This window comes from Scleropages formosus, chromosome 3 (genome assembly GCF_900964775.1).
Source record: "Scleropages formosus chromosome 3, fSclFor1.1, whole genome shotgun sequence".
NCBI lineage: Eukaryota > Metazoa > Chordata > Actinopteri > Osteoglossiformes > Osteoglossidae > Scleropages > Scleropages formosus.
Window position 1 is genome coordinate 8,982,026 of NC_041808.1, and position 21,254 is coordinate 9,003,279.

Genomic DNA, 21,254 nt, shown 5'->3' on the forward strand with positions numbered 1-21,254 from the left:
CATTATAAACCCGCTAAGACCTCACTAAGCTTGAGCTACAACCTTCCTACAACCTCAGTAAGAGTGAACTATAATCTCGCGAGGGTGTCACTATGAGCTCAGGAAACCGCACTGTGAATATCGTTCTGGGTGTTTCTCTGTATCCCGCGTGAGTCTTTGTGATGCTATATAACATCTGCGTTTCACCACAACAGCTGGCGTCTCCATTGATTACCATTAATTGAGGTCTTGAATAAACTAGTTTGACGTTGAATGCTAAAATCACTCATTTTCTGAGAAAAAGCTGGAAAAGTTTGTCAGTTTTTTAAAACTTAATTTATAAGTAGAAAAAACAGACAAATGTATCTGGAAAACTAGCTATGTACACCTGCATTTTAATAACTCAGATCACGATTTTTCCAGCACCAGAAATGCAGGAGGCATCATGTGACAAAACGAACTCGCTGGGGATGTCAGCTTCAGGGCAGAGGGACACTCTGACGGACCACGCTGAGTCCAAGATGTTGCAGGGGTCAAAGTAGCTGAAAGTGTCCAGCCCACGCAGCCTCATTATGACCCATCATGCCGTGGGTGGCTCTTCGAAACAGACATTGTATAACTGAGAGGGAAAATGAAAGAAGCCACTATGCCATGTCTGTAAGTCCAAGACATCACCATCACCACCACCTCCGGTCTGAGTCCACAAACAAAAGGCCTTGTCCCAAGGTCCCACCTCCATTCCTCTAACCACGGCCTCACAAGGAAGAGGAGCTCTGACCGTACTCCCTGAGTAGTAAGCGGTCGTATGTAGGGGAGGAGGGCATGTAAAGAGCTGACGCTGATGCGCGAGATGTGGGCGACCCACAGGTTGAGTCCATCAGGTCCCGGAAGGGTGAGGGCGGGGTGAGGGCTGTCAGTTCATCCAGCTCTGGCCCCCTCCTGGTGGAGGCCACATTGTGTGATCTCTGGCAGTCCTCCTGGGCACCGCCACGCTCATGCTGCACGTCAGCAAAGGTGCTCATGCCAGTCGTCAGTGGCAACTCACGGGAGGCCAGGAAGGAGGCTGTTGCCGGGGGTGACCCAGGAAGCATCATGCTGTTAAGCTCACTGATGTTGGCTGTGAAGCGATCAACCACAGAGCTGATTTGCTCCATGATGGAGGCCCGGGAGGCAGAGCTCCGGGACGTGGAGCTCCCTGGCAGATATGAGGGTAGGGCTACCACTCCCTCCTCATCCTCTGGCTCTTTATCCCGACCCAGAGAAGTTTCTCTGGAGCTGACAGCACTTGCTGTCGAGGGCAGCTGGGTGCGGTACATCACTGGGTACGGACGTTCTTCCGGAGCCGCCCCATACAGCACCTTGGTCACAGGCTCGCGTGCAACATCGCCGCCCTTGTGGAAGGGCTTGATAACAGCTGTCTGATTGCTCTCCTTCCTCTTGATGTGGATGGAGATGCGCTTCCAGAGATTGTGCCGATAGCCTCGCTCATTTTGAGCCCAGGTCACGCTCTTTCCATTGGAGCTGGAGTCAGAAAGGCACAACAGAGCAGTTGTGAGATTCATTCAACTGCTAGAGCAACCATAAAAATTATTTTAACGGATGAAACAAAAAAATCAGGGCGTTTCCTCTGCCAAACTTTTACAGAACCATACAAAAGCCGGAAGTTTAACACAGAAAAAAAAAAACGGTTTGGATTCAGCTCTTGTAGAGCCTCCTTCAGCATCCTGTTGGTGCAGCATCTCCTGAGAACCCTGCTGAGTTACTTCCGTAATGTTCAGCTGCCCTTGTAGGCGTTGCATTTGTCAAGTGGGAGGATTACAGAGCAACAAGAAAACCTGCCACAGTCCATTACTGCCCATGGAAACAGGGAAATAACGGGAAGGTGTCACAGGAGTGTTTTCAGGACTGCTGGTTTCACCGCGGTATTTCAACTGACATATGCATCCATTACATGGCATGCTATAAATAAACGCATTAATCAACCAGTTGTTTTTAAAAAAGGAAGGAAAACCACAATACTGTGCTTGCTATGATGAATTCTTTGTTAAAAAAAAAAAAAAAAAAACATTTTATATAAAATTGACAAGTATTTATTCATTTATCTGACACTTTTCTCAGAGGGACTTCAAGTTGCAGTGATTTACCCATTTATACAGCAGTGAAATTTTTACTGTTATCAATTCAGGGTAAGTACCCCTATCGAGGGTACTACAACAGAAGTTGGGATTCAATTCAGGGTCCTTTAATTGTAAGACGACAACCCTAACCCGAACCACTACACCACCCTCTGCCCCTAAAATGTAGTTATTTATTGTACTAGTTGTTTCTGAAATGGTTAGTTACATCACTCAAAATGCTGAACTGCACACCAAAAATAACATATCAGAGAAAGCACAACTGAGTGTCTCACCGATGGCATCAAACCGACATGATTAAGGCTGTAAAAGTGAATTGATCAGGGATTTTGGGATTACCCCTTTGAGGGATTGTTTTTTTATATCCTTGAAGGGCGATGACTGTCATGCAGGTTTGCTGCCTCACGGTGGTGCTTCATCAGCCTCTGCCACCTGTTTGCATTCATCAGTTCCACATGTGACCTGGGTCCACCTAGGTGACCTCTGACCCATGCGAGCCCCTACCTGAGTGTCTCAGGGCCGGAGTTGCGGCGCTTCCACAAGGTGCCCCTGCTGCCGGAGGAGGAAGCCGCCTTGCCGTCGCCCACATGCATGCGCACCACGGTGGAGGTTGTGAAGGCGCTGCGCACGTTGCGCTCCGGTTTAGCCAGGATGATGTACACCTTGGGGGTGAACATGCAGCCCAGGGCCACGGTGGCACTCAGGCTCACCGAGAAGCACATGGTCACGATCTTGTAGTCGCTGCCGAAGTAGATGGGCACAAAGGCCAGCCAGACGATGCACGTGGTGTACATGGTGAAGGCGATGTACTTGGCCTCGTTGAAGTTGGCCGGCACATTCCGTGTCTTGAAGGCGTAGAAGGTGCAGCTGAGGATGAGCAGGCCATTGTAGCCCAGCGGCGCCACCACTCCCAAGTTGGTGGTATTGCACACGAGTCGCACCTGGCGCACGCTGGGGTAGTCGTGCACGACGGCCGGTGGCTCGGTGACAAACAGTGCCACCACGATGGCCAGCTGGAGGAGGATGAGCAGCGAGGCGATGACCAGCTGGGCGCAGGCGCTCATGAAGCGCGGCTTCCTCGTGCAGATCTTCTTCTTGCTTCCGGCCAGGATGCGAGCGATACGGTTCGTCTTGGTCACCAAGGCAGAGTAGCTCATGGCAGGAGAGAGGCCCACCAGCACCCTCTGTAGGTAGCAGTGGACTACATGGGGCTTGGCGATCAAGAAGAAGGTGCACAGGTAGCTCAGGAAGATGCCAGCCAGGATGATGTAACAGAGCTCACGGCTGGAGGATTTCACCACGGGAGTGTCCCGAAACTTGACGAAGACAAAGGTGACAAAGGCTGTGGCCAGGAGGCCGAGGCATGCGAAGACCACAGCGGCAATGGGCTCGGGGTCATCCCAGTGCAGGTACTCGACGGGAATGGGCTCGCAGCCTGCGGGCGAAGCAAATGCATTGACCACAATGTGACGAATCAGTCACGCTGTAACCACTCAACTGCCCGCTCAGCGACCAAACCACACTTCGTGGTCACCAACTCACCCTCTCCATGACCATGCAACAAGCAACCAGCGATCAATCACTGTGAAAAAACCTCTCGTATTGCCGATATTTTAGAAAACGTATCAAAATGTGACGTTTGCCATGTTTCGAGAGACCACAGTTTTGATTCTTTTTGAGGAAATTCCGGTGTACTGGGTGTTTCGGGTGAGCGCTACACCGGGGGATTGCGGGAGGCCGGAGCGAGAGGCTCACCTGTGAGGTCGTCGGTGGGCCAGGAGCCCAGCGCACAGGCCTGGCACGTATGCTCGTCGAACACAAACTCATTCTCTTTGCAGGGTGTACAGGTCCAACAGCAGCTCACCTCGCCCTTGCGGATAACCTGGGTGAAGAACACAGAGAGGCGGGGCTGAGGACGGGACTCGGGATGCGGATGACTGTCCGTTGGCTGACAAGACGCTGGCTAGCAGAAAACAGCTCAGTGCAAGGCAGTTTACTGCAGTAAAACTGCTGTGTAAACATAAAAAAATGAAAAATTAGATTTCAGAATCCAAATAAGTAGAACGGAAATAAAATGCATAACGGTGGAGCGACCCTGTAAATCCCACGCAAGCGGGTGTCTCACCTTGATCTGGGCCTTCTGGCACGGCTCGCTGCACACGGATTGGATCACGGCGCTCCTGTTGGACCACACCTCGTTGTCGTCCATCTTCAGGCCCTGGTTGTCCCAGCTGCCCACGCTGATATAGCTGTAATCATTTGGCCCCGGGCCCGTCTTCTTGAAGTTCATGATCTCATACCTGAGGGGCGAATCAGTTTCAGTTCCAATGTCTGAAATGACAGAAACTGCTTTCCTGACAGACGCGTGCAGGACCTCACCTGCCCGGGGAGTCGCCCTTCTCATCGAACCACACGAACTCCCTGGACACGCCCGTGAAGTTGGTCCCCATGAGGAAGTCAAGAAGCGCTCCCCCGTCCACAGGCCTCATGGCAGGGCAAAGCCCGGTGCCCCCACGGCACAGAGCCTGCTGCATGTTGTGCAGGCCGTATGCCATGGCGTAGATGGCGTTGATCACAAAACCCATCTTGGTGTCCTGAGCATATTGCTGCCGCAGGGACTCTTTACCTGGCCAGGGTGACAGCAGGAGGCTTGATTACCTCGGGTCTGGAGGACATTTACCTTTGAAACATCTGTGAGACTCCTGTTACTCTCCTGGATCCGGTAAGGCTTTCTCACAGAAATATATACCAGCTCTTCATCTTAGGAACACACACACACACACACACACACAGATGCTGAAACCGCTTGTCCCAAGCAGGGGTCGCAGTGAACTGAAACCTAACCCGGCAACAGAGGGTGCAAGGCCAGACGGAGAAGGGACACACCCAGGAGGGAACGATAGGCCGTCACAAGGCATCCCAAGAGGGACTCAAACCTCAGAGCCGCCGGAGGGCGAGACCCGGCCAAGCCTGCTTCACCACCGTGCCCCCCTCATCTTATGAATGCAGGCCCAAAGTCTGTTCATAACTCATTTTGTTCGTAACTCCAAAGTCACATTTACTGCTAAGTCACATTCAATACATGGTTAACAATACAAATGTCCCTTGATTTATTCATAGGTTAGGTGCCTCAAAAATCTCAAATAAAGCCTTAATCAATAAAAAAAATATCTGCAAGAGTTTTTATTTTAATATTTTCATTAACCTTCAGCTACATGAACATTAAAACTAAAATGACGGAAAATAAAAATGTTTTCTCTACAAACTCCTTTCTGATACTTTTGGTCAATCCATTACTGATCACCGTCACACAAACACCAGACATGAACTGTAAACACTGGAAGTGAGTTGAATTAAGGTGGTCCCACACTCCTATTCTCCTTGAGTGCTCTTTCCTGCCATCTCTCAGCTCAGCGGGTTCAGTCTGCTACAGACAAAAATTTTTCAGAAAAGTAAAAATGAGAAGAGCCCTCTGTAAATTTGAATTGAACTGACAAAAATGGAATTAAAAATAACCTAACAAAATGTGTCTTTGAAAATTCATAACTTGGCCATTTGTAATACTCGGAGCCAGCGTGTATACAGCGCATAAAAAACAAAAAAAAGCATGCAATGGATAAGCACATTTTAAAAACTTAATAGAAAGTATAAATAAGAATAAACTTAAAAAGAATAAAATAACTTAGTTGTATCTGATGTGTCGCCATGATTACAGCTGTCCCTTGTGAATGAGGTGTTGTGGCTCTGCTGACAATCACTGCGTTCTACTCCTCACCGCTGCAGGTGCGATTGTACTGGCTGTTCTCCTGCTGGTGGCCCACCAGGCGGCACTGAAAGCGATGCTGCCAGAACTCCGGGAACCAGGGGTTGCGCGGGTTGTTTTCGGGTCGCAGCCCCAGGTAGTAGTCATCGAACCACTTCACGTAGGCTGACTGCAGCTTGATGGTGATTCCACCAGCAGCTTCTTTCTGGTAGCCATCGGTGACGTCATAGCGGTCCGCCCAGCCGTCACTGCAGCAGGCAGACAAGAAGACAGAAAGGTATGTATTAATTAAGGTATATTAACATTTCATTAGCTTCAGATTCATTGTAAAATGAGATGAGCGCTACAAACAGCAAAATGTCCAAAAATACAAGTCTGAGTATAGAACATACAGTATATTGGTTCAGGGTTTCCATAATTTTGCTGTCTCTGTTTTGGCTGCTGGGAAAGTTAGGACAGTGGAAGCTGGAACTCCAAGATCCAGGTAAGTACCTTCCTCAAGGGCATGACACCAGGCTTCAAACCCAATACCTTCAGTTTGCAAAATGTGGACTGTAATTGCCACGCTACTGACTTTTTAAACATTTTGTATTCAGACTGAATTCATACTGCAGCCAACCTATTTAGTCATTTCCAGTCTTGTGATTAAACTAATAAATATGCATATTTAAAGCAATAGGCAGGGCTTTTGAACTCATCGTTGCCCAGTTGAACCTTGATCAGACTTAACTAATGTCAATTGTTACCAAGCCGGACTGAATATGTCGTTTTATACAACAGGGTAACATTTACTGTAGCAATTCAGGCTAAGCACCTTAAATAAGGCTACTACAGCAGAGAGTGGGATTCAGATCTGGGTTTACATTACAGCCTAGGTTCCAAACCCAGGTAAGACCTGATGTGTGTGGGCTGCAGTACGGATACATCTGCATTACCGCGGTTTGTTTCGATGAGATCAGAACTATGGCAGAGCTTTCTGTTGAATGCTCCTGAGGGATGTGCGGGAGTGTCGGCCTCCGCTGAACCCGCCCCCACCCCGAGCACGTCCACCGTCCAGACTGAGGGCCCGGGGCCTGACCGCCGCGTCTCAGTGTGGGGGAGCCGGTTGCCTCAGTGAGTGACAAGGGTCTCCAGTGTCTGCCAGGGGGCGCTGACCTCACTCCCTTGTCGGACTGGCTCTGTGACACCTCTGACAGCTGTCCCAGGAGCAGGACCGAACCCGGCGTGCACGACCGCTCTGGGCTGAGCCGGACGGTGACTCCCACGCAGAACATCTCAACATAGAGCATATAAGGGAACCCACAGCCTGCAGTGGTACATGTCCCATTGTCAGGTCCATTTAAATATCCTCCAAATCAGCCCTCACACATAAAACTAGATAACAATACGCAGTGAAACACCTGGAGGTGAGCCATACTGAGACACGTCCACTCGTCTCTGTCACGGCTGCTGTGAATTTGGCGTCATGCCGAGTGGACCTTCCACACCTCTTTGTGCTCTGCGTCATAACAAAAGCAGCTCTTCGCCTCTAAATAACTGAGGGATGTAGGTGATCCCAGCGTCGTAGGTGAGTCAGCTGCCCTGGGCTGTTGAACCCTCATCACCACTGCTGCCCACCCCTCCCCCACTCTTTCGGTGTAAATCCAACATCTCATCAGACTAATGGGCTTTGTGGTGGATGCAGCATGGTGCGGGTTCCAGCCTGGGCGACCTGCAGGCATCCTCTTCGGAGAAAAGTAATGTGACCCACAAGAACATTTCTACAATGATTAATATGTACTATACCAACCATAAATGCTATAAATTCTAATCAATAACATGATAAAACAGTTACAGCCGAGACTCAAACTTGAACGCACACCGCACCTAAATAAAATACAATAATGTAGACGTAAAATGTAAATTGTTTTTCATGTTAGAGATTTAAGATTTGGTATGCCACTTATTTGGATTTTTACACTTGTGGCTCTCGAAACTGTTCACAACATGATTCCTTGAGCAGTTTTTTTGACTGCATTACCCTCTTCTCCTCGTGGCTTTGGCAGGTACAACTTTCCCCTTTCCTTCAAATCTCTCTAAACACAGAAATTATAACAGAGGAGAAACCGATCAACGAGCATAGCGTATGCAGAGCACGGCGAATGAAGCAAAAAGAGAACATGAACACGGAGATGGCCTGGACTCCGAGAGAACGAAGAATTAGTGTGAAATTAGTCATTTTTGCCCGAAATGAGAGTAAGAATAGCTGGAGCGTTATTTCCGATGATGATAGCCTTAAGGTACATTCACAGAGTCTTTCTTTTTTTCATACGTCCTATGGAATCAGTCATTCTATAAATAGTCAAAGAGTCTCTCTGTGGAAATTAAGATCACATTAAAAATCTGTCACAATTTCATGCTATTTCATGTTATGGATATTAGTGAATTAGTGAGTAAATAAACTGTAGGAGGGTAATTACCTGCAAAGCATTCTGGGAAGACCTATTTTGCCATGTCAATGTGGTGCCCCAGTGAACGTGGAGTGGCGGTTTGGATGGAGGACTGAGTGGAGACAGCAATTCAGAGTGTGATGATGATGATGATGATGATGATGGTGATGGAGACGATAATAAAAGTCGTAAGAAGTGATGACACAGGTGAGACCATTTCCAGAATATCCAGACAGAAGTTGCTTGGGACACAAAAAGCTTGGAGAAACTGAAAGATGTAGAACTGAAAAAAATAAATTTGACATTTTCAGTTTTTCTTGCATGCAGAAAAAGGAACTAAATGTCACTGGTGGGAAAACAGTTAACATTCATCAGTAAGAATACACATACACACACTGTCTGAACCGCTTGTCCCATTCAGGGTTGTGGGGAGCCAGAGCCAAACCCGGCAACACAGGGCGTAAGGCTGAAGGGGGAGGGGACACACCCAGGACGGGATGCCAGTCCATTGCAAGGCACTCCAAGCGGGACTCGAACCCCAGACCCACCAGAAAGCAGAACCCGGTCAAACCCACTGCGCCACCGCGCCCCCCTCAGTAGGAATACACACACACACACACATTTTCAGAACCGCTTGTCCCATATGGGGTCACGGGGAACCGGAGCCTACCCGGCAACACAGGGCGTAAGGCTGGAGAGAGGTAGGGGACACACCCAGGACGGGACGCCAGTCCGTCGCAAGGCACCCCAAGCGGGACTTGAACCCCAGACCCACCGGAGAGCAGGACTGCGGTCCAACCCACTGCGCCACCGCACCCCTCTCAGTAGGAATAATGCAGTCCAATTTTATAATTATTCACAAAATGATTGAACCTTAAAGTTAACACAATATTAGAATAAAAATTATTTATTACTTCTTATGGCTATGTCTGAAGGTTATATAGAACCTAACAATCCATGGAATGACTTCCGAATTATCAGTCACTTTGATTTGATCGATTGTGTCTAGTGGTAAAAATGACGTTTGAGTTGCAAACTACGGACCTGCTGTACTGCAGTGCTTCGCCGGGGCTCCACCCTCTCCCATTTAGCAGAACTTAAGAGCATTTCCGTAACATCCTGTGGGTTGTGACATACAGTGTGTTGAAAGTGTGGAGAAAAGAGTGTGAAGAGCATGGGGGGCAGGAACTCCACTGACCTCCCAACCAACAGGAAATGGCCCCCTAGATGGCGGCGGCGCATGGCCATGAGGATTCCCCGCACGGTCATCCCCTCGCAAAAGCAGGCAACGACGCGCGCCTTTGGCAGGTGACCCCATAGCTTGTCCAGGAGCCGGTCAAAGCTGCGTTCACCCGCGTTGCTGTAGATCTTGTCCGAATGGGCGATGCAGATGCCCTCCTTGGCAGCCATGTCCTTGAACGCCTCCATGCCGCTTTCCCCGTAGTTGCCTAGGAGATGGAACACAAACGGGCCGATTTGCGCACGAACCATCTCGCTGTATGCGCTGAATCTTTTGGACCAGTACATTCATTCACAAACATTAATACAAACAATACTCTGAAGAAACAGATGAACAGGTTTATGGGGCATTCCGGGTGAGCTGGCAACCACTCGTGAGTAGGAACACCGTGGTTCAGTTATTTCCAGGAACAACAACTAATGAATTTAATACATTACAAAAATGGTGGGTCAATGTGCGTACACACACACACACACACACACACACACACACACACACACACACACACACACACAGACATGAAGCCATCTCCCCAACCTCATATGGTGATCATGAGCTCTGTAGGGACAGATGATCTGGCCCCATTACATGAAGTGAGGAGAGGACCCCCTCCATTTGCATAAAATCCAGGCCACCTACTTTCATCTGAGAATCTAGTCTAAATCTGTGGACTTTGGTGGGTTTGAGATTGAGTTCCTGAAGCTGAAGGTCTAACATGTTTCTGGCTCACACTGCCATGTTCTCACTGCATATTCACAGTGCACACAATTTTGCAGCTGCAGCCACTGCTTCCATGGTACTTATTTATTTCCCACAGGTGTATTGTGAAATTGCGTCTCCCATAGGCTGAATTCAACTATGGGTGTGCCAGCAGGTCCCCCAGATTGTCTGTCGCAAGTCCAGTTCATATACACACCGGCTCATTATACAGGTGGCACCATCATCAATGACTCTTTCTGTCTGGTTCGCTGACACTATGTGTCACCTCCATACTTCTGACCTGTCTGGCAATTAGGGTTAGAATTAGTTACAACCCCATAAAGCCTGTCAGTTGCCAGTTTTCACCTCGATCTTGTGGAATGAACTCCCTCTGTCCCTCAGAGCTGCTGAATCCCTCCCAGCTTTCAAGGAGGGTCTCAAACCCATCTCTTTCAGAGCCGTTCCTCTCTGGATCTCTGCATAACTACATAAACGAGTCCAACATCATTTGCCATTTATTATATATGTATCTGCTATTTGAATGTCACTTCTACAGGCGGCTACTGAACCGGCAATACGGTGGAATCAAACAAATTAGCTGTGATATGATTCTGCATCTAAGTCTAGAGCTGTTCATCTGTGGTTGATGCCCTTCTGTTTGCTTTGAGTTATAGATCACTTGGGAGAAAATAGTCTGATAACAGAATAAATGTAAACGTACTGCAAATGATCCACCGTCGTTACTGGTGTTGGGCTGGATCGCCGCTGAGAACAAAGTGGATCTCTACTCTATAACGTAACGTAACTGCCTTAGTAGCCTCTGCTGATCTAAAGTCTATAAGAGCATTTTCTCTGTGTTGACAAGCACACATTCGGTTTGGGGGACAGAGATGCCCCAGGATGGGGGCACTTTATCCAATGTCCTCCTACTGTAGCATCACACTGTGTCAAGAGAGCCACACTGCGCACCACGGGTTGGTCTTTCGGTTTCAGGCTAGATGTTCTTGAGGATTTTCAGCTAAAAAGTGACTCGGAATTCTATTTATCAAAATGAGTCACACTGTAATTTGAATCAGTCGAGAAGAATGAAGCTGAAGACAGCCGCTGTGCCACGCCGTCCAAAGTCATTACCGAGAGTGGCGATGTAGGTAATCTCTGTCAGGCACAGGCGGACCCTGACCTACTTTCCACCCCTGCTGCCCAACGCATCTTTCAGTTTTTGCCAACATGTGCCAAGGCCTGCAGCCCTCAGGTACAGAGCCCTCATAAGCCGACAGCAACAGGTAGCGCAACTGTTATGGACTTGAACTTGTAACCTGGATGTTTCCCGTCTGAATCCCACTCACAAAATTGCTGTAACGCTCTTGATCAAAGTCCATATCATGAAATTATTGTGAAATACCCCGATCTGCAAACAGGTGAGCCAAAGTCTCTCTGTAATTAAGGGGTCCTGGCAGATGGAGGGTTTCTGACAGATTCTGAGTCAACGAAAGGAGCACTTGTGAGTGAAGGAGGGGCTGGGGACAGTTAAAGTGTTTCTCCTGTTAATGCGAGGAGGTTTCTTGGACTGGAGCTGGTCAACTCTCTGAGCTACTGTCGAAAGGTCACATTTTCAGCATCATGTAAATGATGAGAAATTTCTAGAAAACACAAATCTGTAATGTCCTCACTGTGGCTTACATGGGTTGTCATACAAGGAAAGCAGTCACTGGCCAGGTAGTATATGTTGGAAGAGAATGCCAGAAGATGTTATGAATTAACAAAGGTAATAAAGAGGTGATGGAACAACATGAAGTACCAGTTTTTCTATTTATTTACATAATTCAATAACCAATGCACAGGGGAAGAGGGTGTCATTGCTAATCACACCTCTGAAGGACTTAAGATGAATAAAGAACTGAACTCTTCTCTCCCTATAGGTGTGAACATGTGACCTCAGACGTCACCCACCGCTCAGCTGAGGTTGGAATTAAAGTGAGTCAAAAATGAACCCCAGTCCCACAGAAAAGCAATAGGCTGCTGTGAAACTGGGGGGGTGAGCAATGATGGATCGAGTGGGAATCTAAAAAGACCTGGATCCACAGTTTATTGATCCACCAAGACTGAAATCCACTCTGGCTACGGTTGGGTGTCAAACAGCCCTTCAGGCAGACTACCGTCCCACAGCCGGACTCACCCTCAGTGTGGATGGCAGAGACGTAGGTCCAGTTGTACCTCTTGACGATGTCAACCATGGCGCGAGCCTGCTGGGCATCTGATGGCACAACCCTCATGAAGTACTTGTACAGGGACTTGTCGCTGAGGTCCATGCTGGTGGCAGAGTAGGCAATCTGCGGGATGTTGAAGAGCTGCAGCAGGTTCTGCACCTGGATGGCCACTGAGCTAGAACCAGGTCCGATCAGGCCCACGATGGGCTTCTTGGCCCCATCTGTGGAGCAACGTGTAGCAGTAGCACCCCCTTCCTCCTCTTGGGCCGCGACGAGCGAGTCGCGGATGAATTCAATGCTCTGCTCAAGCGCTACGGCCGAGTGCCAGCAGGAGTCTCGGATTTCACAACCCAGTACCACGCCGGGCAGGATTTGGGAGTCTCTGTTGATGCGGTCCAGCGTGTGCAGCATGGCCTCCACACGCTGGATGCCGTACTGCTCCCGCACAGCCCCGCACTTGCGCTCGTGCACCTTGTCTGCTGGTGGCTGGTGGTGCACGGAGAAGAGTGCTCCGATGATGAGGTCGCCAGGGACACGGGCCAGAATGCGCCGTTCACTGGATTGGGCGCTGGTGAGAAGCTGCTGCTCTCCATACAGCAAAAGCACGAGCAGAAGCAATATGTCCATCTTGTTCATGTCCTTAGAAGCACTCAGGAGCATTGGATGTCCAAGGAGAACCCTCAGCAAGCTTTTTGAGAAGATGCTTGATGTCACTTGATAACGGGTGGTCTCGAAAAACTGAGACAAGGGACGGTGTCTGTGTCCAGCATTGACTTCCAGGAGACTCTTCTTCAGGGTCTCATTGGATAATATGAGATTGATAGGTGGCTCATAATGGAAAAGTCACTGGAAAAGATCCCAGGAGAACATTGTAAGTCAATAAAAGGGGCAAAACAGCCCTTTAAAGACCCTGTTATAGACCAGTGGTCCAAACAAGAAGGGCGTAAACTCAATAAACCGGAGGAGAGGAGGTGACTTCAGGTCTGAAGAGCATTTTGACACATTGGGGAACAGCTCTCACCTCAGAGATGTTTCCCTCACTATGTGTCCTGTCCACATGAAATTCACATTAATCACTAATTAATCACTTCTCCACTAAAAATATGCAAGATGATTGTACAGGAAAAATATATGTGTATAATGAAATAGAACTTTAAAAAGTTTTAAAAAGTGCTCATTTTGTTAATTTCTGTATGTCTATTCGAAATATTCCCCACAGACACACACAGCTCATCCCAAGCAGGGTCACGGCAAACCGGAGCCTAACCCGGCAATACAAGGTATAGGGCTGGAGGGGGAGGGGACACACCTAGGATGGGACACCTGTCTGTCACAAGGCATCCCAAGCAGGACTCGAACCCTAGACCCACCAGAGAACAGGCACAGGCCAAGCCCCCTGTGCCACCGTACCCCCCCATTCAAAACATTACTGGTGTGTTAATGATAATGATGGAGATCATGACTGTGGGCAGAAGTGTGTCTGTTATTTCTGTGTTATTCCTGTGTTATGATAGCTGTGTTATTTCTGTCTCTTCCCACACATCTGTCCCCGGGGCTCTCTGCCCAAAACAGTTCTTACCAATCACACAATTATAATTGCTTCTGTTTTTTATCCCTACTCTGTAGCGCCCCCTGTGGGCTAATAGGCTTCACTTTTTTCATCTTTAATTTAATCTTTAATTTGACCGTGTCGATTCTGTGTTCGCTCTCAGAACTTCGACCGCTGTTAACTGGCCATAGCGTCTCAGACAAACACTGAAGGGTTATTACTACAAATATTCACATGTTACTGGTAGAAAAAAATCCAAAAACATAACATCATTAAATGCTGCGTTTTATACGTCCAAAACGTGACCACGGTGATTTCATGATTTCACTTTCAGCAATACAGTCTTGAAAGTCCCACATTATTATTATTATTATTATTATTATTATTATTATTATTATTAAGTAGTGCGGTTGCTTGCGCCGCGAAATGCCATCCTTGAGCTCCACACATCACTTAAGTGTAACAGTAACGCATTAAATGATGAGAAAAAAAAGCCTAGAAAGTCCACAGTTTGCTCCGAGGCGATGAGCTCCAGGAGACGGAACGATGTGGAGATGGTGAGATGGTGAGGTAAACCACAGCTGGCGGTTCTACAGCGGACCCCCATCTGTAAAGCGCTTGTGCGTAATGCTGAAAGGATGTTAACTAAAACTGACACACTGTACCGGAGCCGATCTTACCTGTCCACTTCTCTGACACCTCTCCATCACTGTGGCCATCATCACATCTCTTCATCACCATGTGCATGTGCCCATCATCATGCGTCCATCGCCTCTCCACGCTCATCTGCCCATCTGATGTGGGGCTCCAGCCTGATCCTTTTCCAGAGGTAGAACATTTCTTTCTACTTCAGTTCGAACCACGCACGAACTGCCGCCCCCCCAAACCCCCCTCCGCGCCTCCAGTCACTGTTCAGCTGCACCTGCCGACAGGCGCGTCCGCGATGCGCTCGTTCACAGCACCGGCGCTAATAATCATTCATTCCTCAGCAGAGGTTGCGGAAGACACTTAACGAAACACACATCTGTATGAGTCTCTGCTGCTCCAGGTGAGGTTGCACCCTGAGGGACATTCGGTCTCAGCTCCTTCCCCCTTCGGCTTCATCTGTCTGGCTGGAGCACTAATAATCACTTTAAAACTATCATTGATTGTTGCCTCGCGCTGGCGCTTTATGCGCGATTACGCGTAATCAATAATCACTGCGTGAATAGCGCTTCTGACACCCACAGATGACCTCAGACAGCCCCAAACACACCCAGACGCCCCCAGCAATCTCCAAGTACCCCAGGGACTCTGAAAGTGACCTCCAGACACTTGAGGATACAACCAAATACCCCAGATACCCACAAACACCCCCCAGATGCCCTTAGATACCGCTCAGCATCTCAGAGACAGAAACTAAGAATAAAAAGGGTTAAACATATCACTATTAAATATGGTTATGTATTTTTTCAGAGCCACAATATTTTTTTCAGAAACTTGTTCGTTACTGTATATTCTATTATTGTTTTGTGCGTGAACGATGTATGTGATTCACAGCTTCATGTAAATGTTTAAGTGCTGGAACGGTTATATGGTGGATTCAGCGTTTACGCGCGGTTCCCCCCCTCCCCCCAACCCCCCAACCCCCCATTGCCGTTGCAATTGTATATACAAGTTCACACTCTGTACCCTTGAATACACGCTTCAGTGTGAGAAGGTAGGAAGATATCCGGGTTTCGAAGTGAGGACGAAGGAGGTTTAAGGATGAAGATGATAAAGATGCTTTCAGATGACATCAGGAATGATGTAACCGCGCGTAAAGAAACAAACCCAGCGTAACCATATAAACCTTACGGGAAATGATTCTACAAGTATAAAACATCAGTAAGATATATAAACACATGAAATGGAAACACTTAAAAGACCAATACGGGCACTTTACGGTTCCGTATTGAGTAAAAATAGTAACACGTGTCAGAAGCGGGGTGCAGGGAACTGTGAGATGCTGGGTTTATTATGTGGGGGTATTATCGGCCGTCTTTGTTTGGTCAGAGAGAGCTGATGTAAAATCACTTGGCGTGTGTTGCTTCCAGGATCGTTATTCACGCACGGAAATCAATTTTCTGTATTTTCTGCCATTTTTTTTGTTCAGTGGTCGCCATAAAAAAGCGCAAAAGACGCGATTCCGATGTGTAAACTCATGATAATGTAGTTTTTGTTTTTCTAATGGTCATGTCACGCCCACAAGCCCACCCCGAACGCAAGCACCTAGCCGTGATCAGCAGAGCAGGGTATAGTGTGCCACTTCACGGAATCTCCTAGACAAGCTTGTCACCTGCGGTCTCGACCGGCGCCTTGTGCCCCCCCTTCCTTTCTCCCACGTGTACCTCCTTGTCCCCGAGCCCCGCTTCCCACGGTTTCGGGCTTCGCCAATCGACCACGATCATCCCTCGGAACCACGTTCGCTCCTCGATTGTCTCCACGCCTGCCCCCGACCACGACTATTGCGTTTCCTCATCGACCTTCAAGATAAAAGATCTCGCAGGGGGTCCTACCTGCAAGGTCCGGCCCCCTGTGTGTGACAGGTAACTTAATTCCCCTTTGAAAAAATTCTGTTCAGGAAAATCAGGATGCGTTTTCATAAACAGTTTATTTCGTAAAGCAGAATATATATATACACACACACTTTCGGAACCGCTTGTCCCATACAGGGTCGCGGGGAACCGGAGCCTAACCCGGCAACACAGGGCATAAGGCCAGAAGGGGAGGGGACACACCCAGGACGGGACGCCAGTCCGTCGCAAGGCACCCCAAGCAGGACTCGGACCCCCGACCCACCAGAGAGGAGGACCCGGTCCAACCCACTGCGCCACCGCGTAAAACAGAATATGAGTTGTCAAAAAAGGATGCGTAATTAATTGATTAATAAGATAAAGACAAATAAACCATTATGAAAAAGTTGACATTGATTAATTATATAATAATGTATATTTTCACCGACGAATCGATTTGTTATAAAACAGAATATTTCCTAATTATACTCAGTATAAACTCGTGCGTAAAGTGTCCATGGGAGCCACACCGAGTACGAAGTGTAGCTTTTCACAGTAAACTCCTCACTCACACACACACTTAGCACTTATTGCAAGAAGATTTAAATTATAGGGTACAATAATAAATCACCAAAAGCGAATCGCGAACATGAAATAAAGTAACGCAAACATGATGACAAAAAAGTTACAACAGTAAAAGAGAGAGAAGAAACGCACAGATCATGTGAACAGTATGTATGTGTACGTGTGTATGTACATTACTGAGTGGATATACACAGCAGACTATTTGTAAACACGATTACGGTCTAGATACTGGGGGGACGAGTCTCACAAAAATGACCGATAGTACACATAGCTGTGTGGTTAAAATGTTAAAACACACGCCGGCACAGCGCCACCTGCTGACTGAAGATGCCCTCCTCGTGCTGATACTCTTGTCCCGTCACTAGCTTGCGGTTTGCGCGATTCTTCATTTCCAGTCGGGTCTATTAGATTAAAAAAAAAAAGTGCGAATTTTCTGGGCTCCGTAACGGAAACGAGTCCTTACGTTCATAATCATATGAATGTAGGTCACGTGCTGTGAGCCGCAATTGACTGGACATCGTATATAATCAGTGGTCTTATTGCAGTGAAACTGTAGTGTGTTTTACTGGCACTGAACGTAATACTGAGGATCCAAGATGCTGTTACACAACAATAAGACAGTTATTTGAATGGAAAGTGAGGAGGCGGCCGGGGGTGTTTAGTTTACAGAAAATACACGTTTTTTTCCTTATTCTCCCGCTCATGAAGCCCCCCGCCCCCGAGCGCTGACCTGGGTGCGGGTGTGAGGTCCACGCTCACAGACCTTGTGACCTCCCCAGGGAACATGTGACGGGCTCGTGATCCACCCAGATGGTTCTGTACTCCGCGTTCGAACCGTCTCAGCACCGCGTGACTGAGCTCAGCCCAGGGCTCCCAGACTCGCCCGACACGGAAAAAGCAGTGAACCACGGTAAAACTGTAAGGAACGACTAAAACGAGTCATAACGTGATGAAACTGGATTAAACACTTGAATAAAACAGTAAAACATGGTAAAGTAGTAAAAGCTTCGTGTTATGGAGTTCAGGGTTGGTGTCTCACCTTCAGAAAAAAAAAATCTCTCAAAAACAGTAGACACGTCGTGTTCCTGAATGTATAACGGAATAAAGCCTTTGACTATAATAATGTAGCGTTCCCAGGCTCAGATTTCAGAAAAATGCTCTTTGTCTTTATTAACCGCATACATGTCTTTTCAATAGTAGTCTTCACAAAGATGCCTCAGACAGTAAAGAATCTGTGCCTGAGCAGTGGAGAGTTCCCTCAGGTCATTCTAAGCCCCCCTACTCCACACAATGGTTAGGAGGTCACCCCTCGAACCCTGCAGAATTCCTCTGTGGCAGGCTAAGCATGAGCAGCATAACAGCAGGTTATCAGAACAGAACACAGGACTATGTACAGGAATAGATGCTAACACCACTTATTTACATTAATCTACATCAGCCCCCTTCAGCACCGTTACATTACCCCCCCAAAGGAGTCGTCCGTCCCAGTGACTGTTGATCCCGTCAGCACAAAGTCCCTAAGGCGCTGAGGCAACCTGGCTTTCCCTCCTGGGTCTGCATGGAGGCGGTGAATTTGCTGGACTTGGCAGACTTACAATGGGGGACTCCGGTAAGGACTCCTTCGAGTGGTCAGTAGCAAGCCTGTCCTGGTGCAGAACCACCGGCCGACGCCCGGGTTCTGTCCACACCCTGTAGATGACATGCCTGTCCCAGTCACGCTGGTGTCCGGAGGTGAGGACAGAGATCTGTGTGGTGAGCGTGCACTTAAAATGCTCCATCAGATTGTCGCTCTGCGGGTGGAGAGTTGTGGTGTGTGTCTTCTGCACCCCTAGCCAGTCGCACACCTCTCTCATGACCTGCGACTTGAAGTTCCTGCCCTGGTCACTATGCAGCTCCTCTGGTGCCCCGAAGCAGCAGAACATCTTCTCCACCAACCGCTCCACTGTAGTAATGGCACTCTGGTCCGCCACTGTGTACACCGGGAGCCACTTGGCGAAGTAGTTCATTGCCATGAGCACATGGCAGTTTCCCCAATCAGTGCAGGGCCCTTATGTGCAGTGCAGATGTCGCAGCAGCAAATGAACAATTCCACATCTTGTCGGCAACCTGCCCGTTGGAAGTGCTGGCATAGCCGGTGCAGTGTTTTCACTGAGCTGAAGTGCCTGACACCGGTGGGTCTTTGTACCCACTGCAACACATTTTCTCTGAGGCTATGGGGGACAAGGAGCTGTCACAGGACGTGGCCGCACACTGGCCCATCCCACCACCAGTACAATAGCCCCCCTCGTAGGGCGAGGCTGTCCCACTGTGAGCAGTACAATGTGATGGTGGGTCTGTGTGGGGTCACAGCGGTCCAAGGTGGACATTGCCCCGACTCCAAGAAATCCCACACCACCGCCAGCTCTGAGTCGGCCTCCTCGGCCTGGCGGAACAGTTCTGTGTCGTCAGCGGACAACCCCTTGCTTGCCGTGTTTGCGGCCAGTGCAGCATAGGTCTCGACTGTGGTCCCTTGCGGCTCCTCCATCTGGTCGCAGTGACTGTACGAATCTGTGCTGCAAGGGTGCCGGGAAAGTGCATTGGCGTGCAGGCATCCCGGCTGGTGTCGGACCTTGAAATCGTACCACTGCAGCAGTTCCAACCACTGTGCTATCTATCCCCCTGGCTTCTTGAAGTTCAGGAGCCATGTGAACGAGGTGTGGTTAGTCTGCAGCAGAAATCTGGTCCAGTAGAGGTAGGGGCGAAAATGTTTAAAACTCGCCACCACGGCTAGGAGCTTCCGCTGGGTTATACAGTAATTCCTCCCCAGGCAGCTCAGCTGGAGACCTCTGAAACGTGACCACTTTCTTGCCTTCAGCTCCTGCCTGCGATAGCATGGCTCTAATGCCCTGACCACTGGCATCTGTGTCTACAATGAAGGGCTTTCTTGGGATTGGCAAGGCCAGGACGGAGGCAGATGCCAGTGCTTCCCTCGGGCGGTGAAAGGTGGCAGCACACTCGGAGTTCCACTAGAACAGGGTCACCTTAGAGGTGAGGCAGCGCAATGGCACAGCAATGTTGGTGAAGCCACGAATGAAGCGGCGGTAGTGGGACACCAGCCCCTTTGGAAACTCTGCAACTCTGACATGTCCCATGGGGTGGGCCAGCCTCACACCTGCTGCATTTTGTCAGGGTCTGTGGACACTCCATCTGTATCTATGACATGGCCCAGGGACTTCACCTGCTGCTGGAGGGGGTTGCACTTTGGTGGGTACAACTTCGGCCCAGCTGCGCAGATAGCAGCAAACACCTCCTTTAACTTCGCCAGGGCAGACTTGAAGGAGGAGGCATGGACCAGCAGGTCATCCAGATTGCCCGTGCACCGATGCATCGGCTCCTGGGCACATCTGACAGGAGTTGCTCCATCAGCCGCTTGATGGTGGCAGCCGCGTTACGGAGACCGAAAGGCATAACTGTAAAGTGCCAGAGGCCCAGCTCCATGGTGACTGCCATCTTCTCACGAGCGACAGGTGCTAAAGCAACCTGCCAGTAGTTTCTCCACAGGTCCAGGGAGCTGAACCACTGCGATCCTGCTATGCAGTTCAGCGCATCATCGATGCGCGGTAGCGGATACAAGTTCTGTTAGGTCACGGCATATAGACGACGATAGTCCACACAAAACCACCAGCTGCCATCCTTTTTTTTAACCAGGACCACTGGTGATGGCCAGGGACTACCAGAGGGCTCAATGATGCCTCCTGCAGCCATCTCCTTAACTTTCATCTCTGCAATCTGCCTTTTTGCCAGTTCCAGGCAGTGTGATCGTAAGCGGAAGGGAGTTGCGTGGCCTGTCTCAATGTGGTGCGTCCTCATCCTTGGCTGCAAAGATGACCATGAAAGCTTCCTGGAGCTCCTTTAACTGCTCTCGCTGACCTTCCTCCAATCCCACGTCACTGCACTGCCACAGTGCCCGCTCTGCCACAGTGTCCGCACCACTTCGTGAGTTTCTGCAGAGGGTTCCAGGTCGCGGGCCACACATGCAGCATCCCCACTGCGCCACCCGAGTCTCGCCTTGCTGCGTGCCCAGGTCTCTCACTCTACCACTGTGCTGCGCACAGCCCTGGTCTCTTCCACTCGTGAACTGGGGAGGAGAACCCA

The 21,254-nt window shown here is 49.0% G+C and overlaps 1 protein-coding gene across 1 annotated transcript; it reads right to left on the minus strand.

Moving 5' to 3' along the window:
- Nucleotides 1–696: 696 nt before the first annotated feature.
- Nucleotides 697–13,104, minus strand: grm5a (glutamate receptor, metabotropic 5a). Its single transcript, XM_018734787.2, has 8 exons — nt 12,422–13,104; nt 9,505–9,754; nt 5,890–6,125; nt 4,494–4,740; nt 4,240–4,414; nt 3,870–3,996; nt 2,619–3,549; nt 697–1,500 (listed from the first exon to the last, which is right to left on the minus strand). The coding sequence occupies exons 1-8, from the start codon at nt 13,086–13,088 to the stop codon at nt 735–737; spliced, it is 3,399 nt and encodes a 1,132-aa protein (XP_018590303.2). The 5' UTR covers nt 13,089–13,104; the 3' UTR covers nt 697–734.
- Nucleotides 13,105–21,254: the final 8,150 nt, after the last annotated feature.